At 51.5% G+C, this 12,067-nt stretch overlaps 7 protein-coding genes across 7 annotated transcripts; 3 read left to right on the top strand and 4 right to left on the bottom strand.

The window, feature by feature from the left end:
- Positions 1 to 1,037: 1,037 nt before the first annotated feature.
- Positions 1,038 to 1,918, top strand: P174DRAFT_442288 (uncharacterized protein). Its single transcript, XM_024827542.1, has one exon. It carries the CDS (start codon positions 1,528 to 1,530, stop codon positions 1,744 to 1,746), a length of 219 nt encoding a protein of 72 aa, XP_024681048.1. The 5' UTR covers positions 1,038 to 1,527; the 3' UTR covers positions 1,747 to 1,918.
- A 291-nt stretch (positions 1,919 to 2,209) lies between these two features.
- On the bottom strand, positions 2,210 to 2,733 carry P174DRAFT_200133 (uncharacterized protein). Its single transcript, XM_024821314.1, has one exon. It carries the CDS (start codon positions 2,548 to 2,550, stop codon positions 2,281 to 2,283), a length of 270 nt encoding a protein of 89 aa, XP_024681047.1. The 5' UTR covers positions 2,551 to 2,733; the 3' UTR covers positions 2,210 to 2,280.
- Positions 2,734 to 2,916: 183 nt separating this feature from the next.
- P174DRAFT_372092 (DUF3602 domain-containing protein) lies at positions 2,917 to 3,402 on the top strand (the record flags this gene model as incomplete). The annotated part of the gene is made up of 1 exon (XM_024822413.1): positions 2,917 to 3,402. One exon carries the CDS (start codon positions 2,917 to 2,919, stop codon positions 3,400 to 3,402), a length of 486 nt encoding a protein of 161 aa, XP_024681046.1.
- Positions 3,403 to 4,046: 644 nt separating this feature from the next.
- Positions 4,047 to 5,752, bottom strand: P174DRAFT_451777 (actin-related protein ArpA; the record flags this gene model as incomplete). The annotated part of the gene is made up of 3 exons (XM_024829032.1): positions 4,047 to 4,555; positions 4,617 to 4,910; positions 4,985 to 5,752. The coding sequence occupies 3 exons, from the start codon at positions 5,750 to 5,752 to the stop codon at positions 4,493 to 4,495; spliced, it is 1,125 nt and encodes a 374-aa protein (XP_024681045.1). The 3' UTR covers positions 4,047 to 4,492.
- A 332-nt stretch (positions 5,753 to 6,084) lies between these two features.
- Positions 6,085 to 7,302, bottom strand: alg13 (N-acetylglucosaminyldiphosphodolichol N-acetylglucosaminyltransferase catalytic subunit ALG13). Its single transcript, XM_024827541.1, has 4 exons — positions 6,826 to 7,302; positions 6,734 to 6,753; positions 6,616 to 6,683; positions 6,085 to 6,562 (listed from the first exon to the last, which is right to left on the bottom strand). The coding sequence occupies exons 1-4, from the start codon at positions 7,148 to 7,150 to the stop codon at positions 6,424 to 6,426; spliced, it is 552 nt and encodes a 183-aa protein (XP_024681044.1). The 5' UTR covers positions 7,151 to 7,302; the 3' UTR covers positions 6,085 to 6,423.
- A 142-nt stretch (positions 7,303 to 7,444) lies between these two features.
- P174DRAFT_408010 (mitochondrial 37S ribosomal protein mS35) lies at positions 7,445 to 8,960 on the top strand. The gene is made up of 2 exons (XM_024824160.1): positions 7,445 to 8,033; positions 8,094 to 8,960. The coding sequence occupies exons 1-2, from the start codon at positions 7,481 to 7,483 to the stop codon at positions 8,690 to 8,692; spliced, it is 1,152 nt and encodes a 383-aa protein (XP_024681043.1). The 5' UTR covers positions 7,445 to 7,480; the 3' UTR covers positions 8,693 to 8,960.
- A 456-nt stretch (positions 8,961 to 9,416) lies between these two features.
- Positions 9,417 to 11,471, bottom strand: P174DRAFT_461001 (uncharacterized protein; the record flags this gene model as incomplete). Its single annotated transcript, XM_024829956.1, has 3 exons — positions 9,417 to 9,492; positions 9,654 to 10,915; positions 10,971 to 11,471. 3 exons carry the CDS (start codon positions 11,469 to 11,471, stop codon positions 9,417 to 9,419), a joined length of 1,839 nt encoding a protein of 612 aa, XP_024681042.1.
- Positions 11,472 to 12,067: the final 596 nt, after the last annotated feature.

The following is a 12,067-nucleotide window of genomic DNA, read 5'->3' as shown; positions in this document are numbered from 1 at the left end:
CAGCGGGAGATTAACCAGTAGTCGCCAGGAACCGGAGCGGTCAAAACCCCAAGCCGGCCCAGACCGGGGCATTCTGTTACTTAAGAATAAGCCGGCCACAGGGCTCTAGTCCCTCTGATCTTCAGGCTTTAGCTAATATTAATAATGACTTGACGACTTCAACTCCGCAGTATGATGCAGGGGAAAGAAATGCCGCATACTGGGGATGTGTACGGAGTATGCAGTTTTGTACGACTGTGACACTGGATGCTGATGTGCATGCTGGTGCTACACACGTCGCAAATGGACAAGTGGAGGGTAATGGGGCGGTTTTGTTGGGAAGGTGATCTCCGACTGCAAAGACTACCTTAGAAAGTATAGTTGTTCTACGGTAGTCCGTTGGAGTTTGGGGAAGAGGGGTTCACCAAACCCAAGTCCCCAAACAGTTAAGCAGTAGACTACCTCAATAGAGTAGGAGGATCCAAATCTAAGGGGGAAAGGGACCTGCCACGAGGGGTATTGAACCCTTTAGAATGCCATGAATGATAACCCCTATTCTGCTGGTGAGATCAGGGGGAGATATCACGGGATGCTGACTGCTGGTGGTGCCAGCATGACAGTTAGGTACAGTACGTGGTACGCAGCCACGCTGGGCTGGGGCTGGAAAATCCGGGGAAGGCAATTTCCTGTTTCATCTTGTCAGGCTGGAGAAGCCTCGGAGTGCTCGGGTTGGGTTGGATGGACCGGCCATTAGCCGGTAAGGTGATCCGGTTGCTGGTACTGGTCAGTGGTCACTCGGCGAGAACCACCAGTGACTATTCCATTTTGTCAAGTTGAAATGATGACTGGTAAAGGTAAAGCGCAAGGCCAGTTTTGCTGGTTGGAGTCGCAGAAAAACTTGCTACCCCTCAGGGGAAATTGATTGATCCAGAGTAAGTGGGTTACAGAGGGAAAAACTAGAACGAGAGAAAAAATTTTCCCTTCCGTGCGTCATTTCTGAGATCCACCTTTGTCTGCACTCTGCAGTCCAGGCTCTTCCGGTCTGGGGAAAGCTGTCCTCTTTGAGCCTAGTGTCTGTTCTCCTGTCGATTTGCGGTTCCAGGTCTGTCATAAGTCTCCAACAGTACATAGTATGTCTATGTGGAGTAGACAGAAACAGGTAGCAGTTATGACGGTGTCAATTACGAAGCAGCTCCTTCCGTGAGACCGATGAGGATTGCCTCCGAATGAACTAGATACTTGGTAGAATCCAAGATTGAGAAGATTCTAAGATCCTCCATCCTTGACTCGATCGTCGCCCCTGACTTGATCTTGACGCTAGACTCGAGCAAGGCTAGTCGGATCTACAAATGCCAAGCCATACACTTTGCATCCTGCTCCTCCTCCAAGACATCACTATTGAAAAGACTCTTCTCCTACTCAAGTCATGGGGTGGATTATTGTCTGCCATGAAAATAGTGCTATGACAGTAGATCCATCAGCAAGTCCTCAGCCTCAGAAAGGGTAGGTACAGGGAGAATATCCTGCAGCCTGCCATGGAGATTAATGATGGCTTGGAATGTCCTAAGAGATGGCAGTTTCTGCGACAAGAATGATGCAATTGTACATGGACTTCGGTACATGCGGGGTTTTTTATTTTTTGTTCTTTTTGCTTTGTCCGCCTTTCTTTACGCCTCGACAGCAACCATCCATGGTCCAATAACAATAGGCCATGTTACATCTATCTTAGACTACGTAGAATCTGTTGTAGATGGTGAGAAACGATAGTCTGGGATTCCCCATGCAGATTCACCAAATAAAGATGCCACGAGACTACCTTAATTAGGATTTCGCCGCATGATCCGTCCCCCAGGAACTGCGACGCAATAGCCAACGGAGAGGATCTGAAGCATCGGCGGAGACGGTGAGGAGTGGGAATTGGAAACATCGTCATTCCTACCATGTCTAGAACCATCTGCTCTCCTCATCGTGACCAACACTGGATTGCTTCGGTGGCATTTTGGGAAAGAGGCGAGTGCTCAAAGCGACTCGTGACTGACCATCCAGCAATTTCCATTACCCCAGAAAATCCTAGGGAGCACATGATTGGTTCCAAAGGCCGTTTCTATTACGTTTGCCACGCCGCGGAGGGACGGTGTGCTCGTCAGATGATCTCCAGGAATTTCTTAAAGCAGCAGGGGCTACTGGCTGCCAACTGGACGTTTTACCCAATAGGAGACTGACCTGCTGACAGAATTCCAGCATATTTACTTTTGATTGGTTGCTGCGCTGCTGAATCAGCGAATTGTTCTTGCTGCCGCCTTACAGCCTGCCGAAGAACCGCGCGCATACTCTCGGAGGCTTACCTGATACGTCGACCGTGAGAGAATTTTCGCTGGGGAAAATTTTTTTTGGTTTCCACGACAAGACTAACCACCAACTCCACTTGGGTATCCAATATCCACAAACAGCACCGCGTGTGACCCTCTGGTTCTGTCCGTGACTCTTGTGCCTGGCAAGGAGCGCCCCAGCTGAGGCACTAATGGTGCAATTTGGTGCAATGATGGTAGACCATGACGGCACAAGGGGCATAACTATATAAAACCTTCCCCGCCAGAATGTTTGGGTCCCATACTATACAGTCTCCATCCAGCAAACAAAGAAATTTCTTCTCCTTGTTACCTCGCGTCCTCTAATACTCATCGCTAACCTTCTCTCTTACACGTCTTCAATCTTTAAAAGACGTATCTACTTGATATTCGAGCATTCTGCTTCTGCGTGCTTGAAGTCGCCTACAATTCCGCGCGGTCACGTCAGCTATAGACTAGACGTTGAGCTTCATCCATTAGATGGTTCTTTGCTGAGAGTTGGCTCTTGAGTCAATCGCACGATCCGCATACCACGAGCTTGATTTGAGTATAATCCGGTCAAAGGACATCCATCACCACTACCGACACTATGCCTGCGAAAATGAACTACCGCGTGATTGAACCTCACCCGTCCGTTCCTCACACCAGCCGTCCAGCCGTACATACAGCTCGCGGAGGTGCTGGCAACGTCATCAGCCTGAAGAACACCAAGACTACCGATTCGCAAACAGCCACCGGCCCCGCCTCTCTGACGCGCCTGGATTCAAATGTCCCCAGCACCTTCAAGTCCGGCCGCGGCGGCGCAGGGAATGTCCGCAGCAGCAGTGAACGCGCAATCTTCAGCTTTGACGAGGAACTGGAACGGGAATTGCGCCGTGCCGCTCCTGTCTACCATGTCGGCCGAGGAGGTGCCGGCAACATGATCTACGGCGATGGCTGCATTAGCGGCGGCAGCATCCTCACTCGCAAGTTTTCTTCCAGCAGCACGGCATCAGCGAGCAGCACCGGCTCCACTCGGGAAAAGGCCCTTCGTGGCCTGGAGAAGGGCTGGGGGAAGATCAGGGGTATGGCTTAAGAGGTTGCCATTCCCTCTTGCATAATGCGCTTCTCTGCGCCTAACGACATGACGATTTACGACCACCAACAAAAAAAGTTTTTCCTTTTTCGATTATCATCTCCTTGGGGAAGTTAACTATCACCTACGCTTTTCTTAATCCAACTTCAACATCCTTCGTGCGATATGATTGCTGTGGAGCGTCCTGGCCGACAATCCGCGGCTACAATCTATCCTTTTTGCTTCAACATTACTGTATCGGCCTGATACCCCTGCTACTATACATCTGAAATCTGCTTCCTTTGTCTATGATTCCCCAAGGATCTTCAACATCAATTGCGCCTATCTCCCATCACTCATATCATTCTGTTTCTTTCAAACTATTCAGCGTGTTTGTGCCATGCCAGATTTTTGGATTGGCATCGGGGAGGCCATCTGCATCTGCATTTGCATCTGCATCCCTCATGTATCTTAGCTTAGCGTACCACTGGCGTTGGCCACACCAATTGGAAACAGGAAACAGATTTCTGTTATTGGATCTTTGCTCTACCAGTAACCTTTACAGTGACTTGTAGTAGTCCGTAGTCATGTCATCCCTTAAAAGTTAGACCAGACTTACGTACCCGTACTGACGATATGGCATACATTTGATCATCGTACGACATGCGCTCATTCCGTCTATATTCCAATGTCTATTATGTACAACATCTGCCTTCCGACGGCTCCCGCTGATACAGTACAGGGCAAACACTACCTGAACCCAACCAACCCCACTGCAGCGTGAAGTAAATTACTTGCTGTTTGATCGATTCGGGCAGCGGGGACATGGATTTCATGCATAGATTGAGGCGCTATTATGTGGTATGTTCCATTGTGCCCAACATCAACAGAAAAAGAAAGGTATAGTGCGTGATGGGATGAACGATGCATCAATGGCTCAAGAAGAGGGAAGAAGAAGGGTATCAAAAGCCCAAGCCTAGCTGCCACAGGTAGTGGTTTGGCTCGATTTGAGACCGCCGGACTTGGTGGCGGCTGGGGTGGTGTCTATGGCCAGAAGCCGGAGGAAAGGAGAGGCCGAGGACTACCGCATTTGTTGGTGTGAGAGACATGTTTAGGCAAATTTCCTGTGGATGATCTCCGGGTCTTCATGCCATTCGTCTGCGCTCACCCACATCTGATGGAGGTGTTAGTTGTGTCTGTTTTGGGTATTGGGTCCCGAAGTGACTTGGACGTACCTTGCGGAATGTGCTGAGCCCGGCGAGGATACCACCGCCGATCCAGGTGGTGTATTTCCGTTCTGCCGGAGCAGAGATGCGGATCTTCATGTCCTCCACGGCCAATCTCTTGATCTCGCGCATTAGCCGGTCCGGGAAGTTCTTGCACAGTGTTGAGCCACCTGAGAGGACGATGTTGAGGTATAGGGATTTCCGGAGATCGAGATCTGTGCGGGTGATGGCGTCTTGGACGATCTGATGAACGCCGGGGTATTCGAGGCCGATGAGTTCGGGCTCGAATAGGATCTCGGGGCTCTATAGCGCTCTTGGCCGATCTACTCTGGTTGATTAGTTCGGGTCCCCGGGAATTTGACGGTAGAAGGGCTGACCTTGATCTTGTGCCCGTCAGGCAATACGTAGTCGACGGCTTTCGCCTCCGACTTGTGGTAGCTGTTCATCCAGTCCTTCTCTTCCCGCTTCGGATCCAACGACACGTAGCAGACCTTCTCCTTGATCATCCGCACCACCTCCTTCTCCGCACTCGTATGCAGCACATGCCCATTCTTCCGCAGCAGCAACTGCAATTGCTCCGTGACATCTCGCCCCGCAACATCGATCCGTCGTATACTATTGGGAATCGCGAAACCCTCAAACACAGGCACCGCGTGGGACACCCCGTCCCCTGAGTCCAGCACCACGCCCGTCGTGCGCCCGGACGCGTACAGCGACAGCACCGCCTGGATAGACGTATACAGCGCCGGCACATTGAACGTCTCGAACATGATCTGGGCGGCGACATCGCGGTTCTTGCGCGGGTTGAGCGGCGGCTCCGTCAGGAGCACGGGGTGTTCCTCCGGTAGCGTCTTCAGCTCGTTCTCGTACACGTAGTGCCAGATTTTCTCCATGTCGTCCCAGTCCGTCACGATGCCGTGTTCCAGTGGGTATCGGATCTTGAGCAGCCCGCGCAATTCCTGTGCTCGTTGCCCGATAAACACGTCGCCCTCTAGACCGCCGGCCATCACTCGGGGGTGTTTTGGCCGCCCGACGAACGAGGGGAAGAAACATGATGGGATCTCTTCTCCGGCGAAACCGGCGCGGATTGTGCCGCTGCCATTGTCGATGACAATGGGGGCGTTGTGAAGGGTTGCCTCGGCCATTCTGTGAGGAGAAGGGTTGTGTTTGGGGAGGAAGTCGGTAGGGGGAGGCGGCGCGAATTGTGGTGCCAATGGCCCTGAGGCCTATTCTTGCTGGTTGTGATTCGTAAGACCGGTAAATGTGAAAGATTATAACTGTCAGCTTGTGAAGTGAGTTCTAGTTCATCAGCGTGGACATTGGCGATGTATGCAAAATAGTTGTTTTTAGAGGGGATGTTATCCCGCAACTCTTCGCGTCCGCTCAGTTTCCCATCAACAAGGAGCTTGGGCCAGCCGACTATTGCTGCTACAGATGTACTTCCTACGACTATTTTGTCGCGACACAAAAATTTATCACCGAATATCACGATAACGGATCCTGAAGGCTTGAAAACAATATAAATACCTAAGCAGGCAAAATCCAATGTTCATGGACGGTCGTCCACTAAACAAACAAGGCATCGGCCTTTCTTCTATTTGACCACACGGCTCGATCGACCAACAAACCTGCCTTGAGGCCCATGGAGGAGGCACAAAAGCTTGGACCAGATATCCTGAGGTCAAGCTTGGAGCAATTCCAACAGTTGGAAGCACCGAGGATGAAGGAGTAGCGGCGACGTGATCGTTCGCAGTTCATATGAGAGTAGCCAAGAGGTAGCATAAATCATCAATCATAAGGGAGTTGACGGTATTTTTCAATCCACAAATCCCATCTCATCAGACATTACTTGCTCCAGTGTCGGTTGGTTTTTCTGGCCAGGGCCACGAACAGGCGGCCACCTTAACATGCGAGCTCGCAGTTGTTCAGCCTGATGTAGTGCTTGGCAAAGATTTCTGCAAGGTAATTAGCAAAGCCTGGAGCACATATAGCGGAACCTGAAACCTACTGATAGTGACTAGCAACCACGTATCCTTGTTTCTGTAACTGGCGCGCTAGTTCCTCTTGATGGTTGTCCTGAAGAGAAGGATTGGGCACAACGATGAGGGGATGCCCATCCGTAACACCTCGAGAATAGTGCCAGAACCTAACAAGTATTCCATGTCAGATATCAGGAAGATGCCAGTGCTGGTTAACGGCCTAGAAAGATGATCCATACCTGCGTGACTGATAACCAACCCACCACTTCGTCCTTTACTTATGTCCGCCTGAGCCAATGCAAACTCTCCTCCCAGCCCATGCTCGTGGAAGGAGAAACCACCGATATCTATTCTGCGCCAGGGCCTGCGCTCAGGTGGATACTGCTTGAGGAAATTATCATAAATCGCCGCATTTTTGCCGTATTGTACCAGTAAATGCGAGTAGCCATTTTTCTCCAGGGCCGTCACAAATGAGGGATCCAGCGCAGCGCGTACAAGCTCTTCAAAAGAAGCAGTTGCGCCGACTGTCACAAAGCATACTTTGATCGCGAGCTTCGCTGACATGACCGCAAACTAAGTCCCCAGGAACTCCGTTTGACAGGGTATTTGATCGATGCCTTGACAGGGCTGCCGAAGCATTTCAGCTCCTAAGCTAGATATGCCCTTTGAATAAATATGCAAGTCCGTTATCAACCAACATCAAGGTCAGACAAAGGAGATGATGAATGGTTGTTGCAGTACTTCGGAGTGATGCATTGATATGATGGCAGCAGTGAATGCGCTTATCCCAAACGGGATAAGCGTTGCCATGCGAAGTTCATCCGCAGAAAACATCTCCGACATGCAAATCCCAGGAGGAATTCGACAACCCCCCACGGCCAATCTTCGCCCGCAATGGCCTTTGTCGCAAGATATCTGGGCCGTACGGCCTTTTCAGTCGCTCGGAGAGGTCCCGCTGCTATTCAATCCCGCCCATTCTCTGTCTCACCCTTCAAATTCATGCCGGAAGATCCGCCAATTACCAAAGAACGTTCGCCGAAGGATAAATTGCCTGACGTGTCGGAGTACTCGCCAGATCTTCTCAGCAAGGAGGAGCAGTCAATGTATGATATGCTATCCCCGGAGGAACGGGAGGCTTTTGACGCAGAGCAACGTCGCATGATCGAAGAATTCAACGACCCACAAGTGCGAGCGGCCAAATTTGCGGAGATCGAGAAGAGTGTGAGAGACATAGAGAAGGAAGTAGGGTTGCGATTTGAGGATGTTCCGGACAAGTCCCGCGGCTTCTGGGCGGAGGAAGAAGACGATGAATTCGGCCTCGTGGAGGACGCAGACGACGATTTCCATGACGACGAAATCACCTCCATGGCGCACGCGGAAGTCGAATTGCACCGGGAGATTCGTGAATATGCTCGCATTGCAGCTTGGGATATGCCCTTACTGAGCAGTAAGCTCCAACATTTCTAAGCGACTATGGTTCAATGCTAATCTGGCCTCCAATTCCTAGAACTCGCCAAACCTTTCACACTGCCTCCTGAAACTCACATCCTGCGCTTCCGCTACACCACGTATATGGGTGAACAGCATCCAGCCGAGAGCAAGGTGGTCGTCGAATTGGCCAGCAAAGATCTTGTCCCCAGATATCTCTCCGAGGAACAGCGCCAGACCTTCCTGAAACTCGTGGCAACCCGCTACAACCCCGATACGGACATTGTACGCATGTCCTGCGAGAAATTCACAACTCGCGCCCAGAACAAGCGATACCTGGGTGACATTGTCAACACCCTGATCAAAGAGGCGAAGGAAGGCGACTCCTTCGCAGACATCCCGCTCGACCTCCGCCATCACAAGCCCAAGACTCAACTGCGCTTCCCCGAGGAGTGGGCGATGACAGAGCAGCGGAGGAAGCAACTCGAGGCCACACGGAGAGAGAGACAGCTCAACGAGCAAACACGGCGGGCAGTCGTGGATGGGAACGCCATCGTCGCTCAGGCCACTCTGTCTCTGCCTTCCTTGAACCCTGCCTTGAGCGCCAGAGCCGCTGAGGAGCGGGAGAAGGTTGCTGTCAAGGTTGGAGCCAAGGGCCTGAAGAAGAGAGTACGTTAGACCCTCGTTGCGGTGGTATATTGAACTTGTCTGGTTCATGTATTCGATGGATGTCTTCTTTGCGTGATTTTGAGTTCGAAAATATCAAGGGCGGGCGCACATGTCAAACGGTCGTATAGACTATCACTTACACTATTGTACAATATTCTACTTCATGAGCTTTTCCCATCTTTTATACTGGGATGTAAGTATACTACGTTTCTGCTTCATGCCTGTACTACGAAAGAGGAATCAGAGAAAAGCTTCCAACATGTCCAATGCAATCGACGATCATATGTCATTAAGGCCATCCCTTTTTTTGTGATTTTATTTAAAGATATAAGATACCCCTCAACCGTCGTTATAACAGACGACAGACACAGGAGGACGACGAGAGATCCGCCCAAGTTCAAAAGTCACGAGAACAAAATTCCGGCGTGGTCCAAAGTCGAAGCCAACTTCAACTCATCAACCTCGCAATGGTTTTGTTCACGACCTCCAAACTAGCAGTTCAATCTCATATCCTTCCTCTGTTCGTAAATTAAATAATCGGTTGAAGACTCAAAGTCACCCGACGAAATCAAGAGAGAGTGACAACAAGGAAAAGATCAGGAATCGGAAATGTGAAGAAGGAAAGATGTCAGACCGTCGACGAATGTCCACAATCGGAATCCATGCTGACGCTGTCGACTTGAATGACCTCCATTTCTCCATGTTGCCCTCCGCCATCGGATGGTGGGTATATTTAACCATGGGCGAGTGAGTGAATATTGTACGAGCCACCCAGACCAGCTTGGCGTGGCATCGTAGGGGGAAAGTGACTAAAAAGAGAAGAAGAGTGGCCACGGTCCGCTTGCTGTCACGCGAGGGTGAGACCCGACTGCAAGAGACAGTCGTTCAACTGGCGAACCGGGCAAGGATTCTCTCTTATATGGGGTTACTTGGCAGGTCCTCCGCCCATGCCGAAAATGTCATCGGGGACGTGACGGCGGGACGTTTGAGGACGGTAGGGTTCTTATGAGTGAAAACGCCGATAGGTGGGAGGAGCGGCTTGAGACGTCCGTCGTCGTCGTCGTCTTTTCTGGCGCGGCTGTTGAGGTAGGCAGTAGGGCTGGGCTCAGAGCATGAGAGGCACGACTCGGTCGAGGACGAGCGGCGGTGGCGGGGAGACTCAGAGGACCTGGGGGTTCCCTGCACGACACCGACGCCGGTCTTGGGCGCCACAAAGAAGTCATCGTCATCGTCATCGTCATCGTCATCGTCATCGTCGAAGTCCTTGACAGCCTCAGCAGCAAGGTTGTAGATACGGACACTCTGCTGGCGAATCTGGTTGGCATCCGAGGCATTGGTCTCCGTACCACCATTAGGAGCAGAATTAGGAGCGGCAGGACGGTCCTGGAACAGGCGACGAGACTTGGGTTGCACACGTTTACTGCGAGGCTGACCTGCGAAGACGTCCGAATCGGCGGGCACCGTGTTGGTCTTTCCAGGCAGGGCGGTAGCTGCGAACATGTCGTGCAGACCACGCAAGAACTCGTCACGCTTGGCACGCTCTGTGGGATCGGAGATAATCTGTTGACCAGAACGACTCAGATCGGCGGATGCGTAGTCAGGCAGGGGATCGAAGGAGAGCAGGTCGATCTTCTTATTGTGCGCATTGGTACCGCGATTCTGGGGAGCGGAAGCATGAACTAGGCCACCCTGGTTGCGGACGTGTGAGCTCGAAGTCTGAAGCTGTGTACCCTGGGCCTGCTTGGAACCGTGATGGTGAGTAGAACCTCTAGGCGAGCTGACATTGCTGAAGTTGGGGCGACCTGGAAGCGCAAGAGGAGTCGGCTGGTGCATGGAGACAGCGCAATTGCCCTTAATGCTTCTTTCAGTATCGGAATGCTCAGCAGTTGCACCGATTGCCAGACGAGAGCCCCTCGCAGCGCCGCGGTCGGAAGCACCATCATCGTGCAAGCCGGCCAGAGCACGCGACTCACGGGTCTGGTTGCCTCCGCCAGACAGAAGGCTTGGGACATTGTACTTGTCGCGGTACCAACGGGGAATATCGCGCAGACCAAGCTTCTCGAGCATGGAGCGATCGGTGGGCATCTCATGCTTAAACAGACAGCCTACATGATTGTTAGGCCACACTTGTCGATTGCCTGTGGTCATGGATTGGACCCTACCTTGCTGCTGATAGTCGCACTCCCCGTGGCGGATCCAATATGAACAGTATTCCTTTTTCTGGTGACTACCCTATGCCATAGTCAGTCTTGGTCTTGCTCTTGTCCTAAACCGAGGAACGACTCACCTGTCTGGGGGTTCCGCCATTGCTTCCAGCAGCGTGACCCGCAACAGTGCCAGCATTAGGAGCAGTACCCACATTAGCAGGCACAATCCAGCCGTGGTTAGGAGGTGGTGTAGGCATCACCCAGTTCTGACCATTGCCCTGCGGATACATAGGCTGAACAGCCAGTCGCTGCTGGGGAGCAACACCGCTTTCATCCGGCATGTATCTGGGCGCGGGACCTTGGCCTTGGTTACCATAGTCCCTAGCACGCTGGCCGGGGACGTTGGGGACATCGACTGGAAACTGGAAACGAGAGAAAGGAAGAGTACTCTCCACAACATAGAACGAGCAACGAGGGCCCACCGTACCAAGGCTGGTCATGCCCTGGGTATCACCCGGAGAAAGAACGCGTGGGGCCGAACGAATATTGACGTGGATAGGAAGCTCGTCAACAGCAATAAGAGGAACAAGGGTGCCATTAGGTCTGGCGCAGAAAAACTGAGGACGCAGAGGGGAGGACATGACGTCGTGATTCGCCCTCCTGAGCTTGACTTTGACACTCAGAAAGCCTGCAACTCAGAAGATCTGAGAGGTTATCAAAGATGTGGTCTTGAGATCGCTTCAGAGGATATAACAGGGTAAGTGTCGCTGTGGAGTTGAATGATGAAACAGCTTTGCAAATGGTGGGTGTTGAGAGAGAGAAAGAGGGACGTGAGAAGAGACCAGCTAGGATATTTCTCGCGTCTATCGCTGAGTGAATACTCGCGAGGTATTCTGATGTTTTGTGTGCGATGTGAAGCGAGCTGGACATTCACTGCTGAATAGGGCAGAGGCTGGAGCAGCACACTACCATCTATGTGTTGTGATCACAATATGGATGAATCTACTAAATCAATGACAGGCAGCGTATATAGCGGCTTCAAGAAACACGTCTAAGAAGGAAAGATCAGCCGCCAGGAGGAAAACAGAGTATATAGGCAGATGGGATGAAGCTATCCCAAAGTCTGAATACTAGACCAAAAAGACTATATTGACCAAGCTTCTAGAAAAAGACAACGAACAACAATAAAAGAACGAGAGGAAAGAAAGAGAACCACTTTTCTTTAAGATTCAAAGGA

The sequence above is a fragment of the Aspergillus novofumigatus genome (genome assembly GCF_002847465.1).
Source record: "Aspergillus novofumigatus IBT 16806 chromosome Unknown P174scaffold_5, whole genome shotgun sequence".
Classification (NCBI taxonomy): domain Eukaryota; kingdom Fungi; phylum Ascomycota; class Eurotiomycetes; order Eurotiales; family Aspergillaceae; genus Aspergillus; species Aspergillus novofumigatus.
The sequence above is the reverse complement of the archived record's forward strand: the minus strand, read 5'-3'. Positions and strand labels throughout refer to the sequence as shown.

Bases quoted from the DNA above. Each gene is read 5' to 3' on its own strand.
- P174DRAFT_442288 (XM_024827542.1), top strand. From the start codon at position 1,528: ATGGCTTGGAATGTCCTAAGAGATGGCAGTTTCTGCGACAAGAATGAT.
- P174DRAFT_200133 (XM_024821314.1), bottom strand. From the start codon at position 2,550: ATGCCCCTTGTGCCGTCATGGTCTACCATCATTGCACCAAATTGCACC.
- alg13 (XM_024827541.1), bottom strand. From the start codon at position 7,150: ATGTCAGCGAAGCTCGCGATCAAAGTATGCTTTGTGACAGTCGGCGCA. The intron at 6,754-6,825 runs GTATGGATCATC...AATACTTGTTAG, and splicing joins GTTGGTTATCAGTCACGCAG to GTTCTGGCACTATTCTCGAG. The intron at 6,684-6,733 runs GTGTTACGGATG...CCTTCTCTTCAG, and splicing joins GTTCTGGCACTATTCTCGAG to GACAACCATCAAGAGGAACT.
- P174DRAFT_408010 (XM_024824160.1), top strand. From the start codon at position 7,481: ATGGCCTTTGTCGCAAGATATCTGGGCCGTACGGCCTTTTCAGTCGCT. The intron at 8,034-8,093 runs GTAAGCTCCAAC...TCCAATTCCTAG, and splicing joins GGATATGCCCTTACTGAGCA to AACTCGCCAAACCTTTCACA.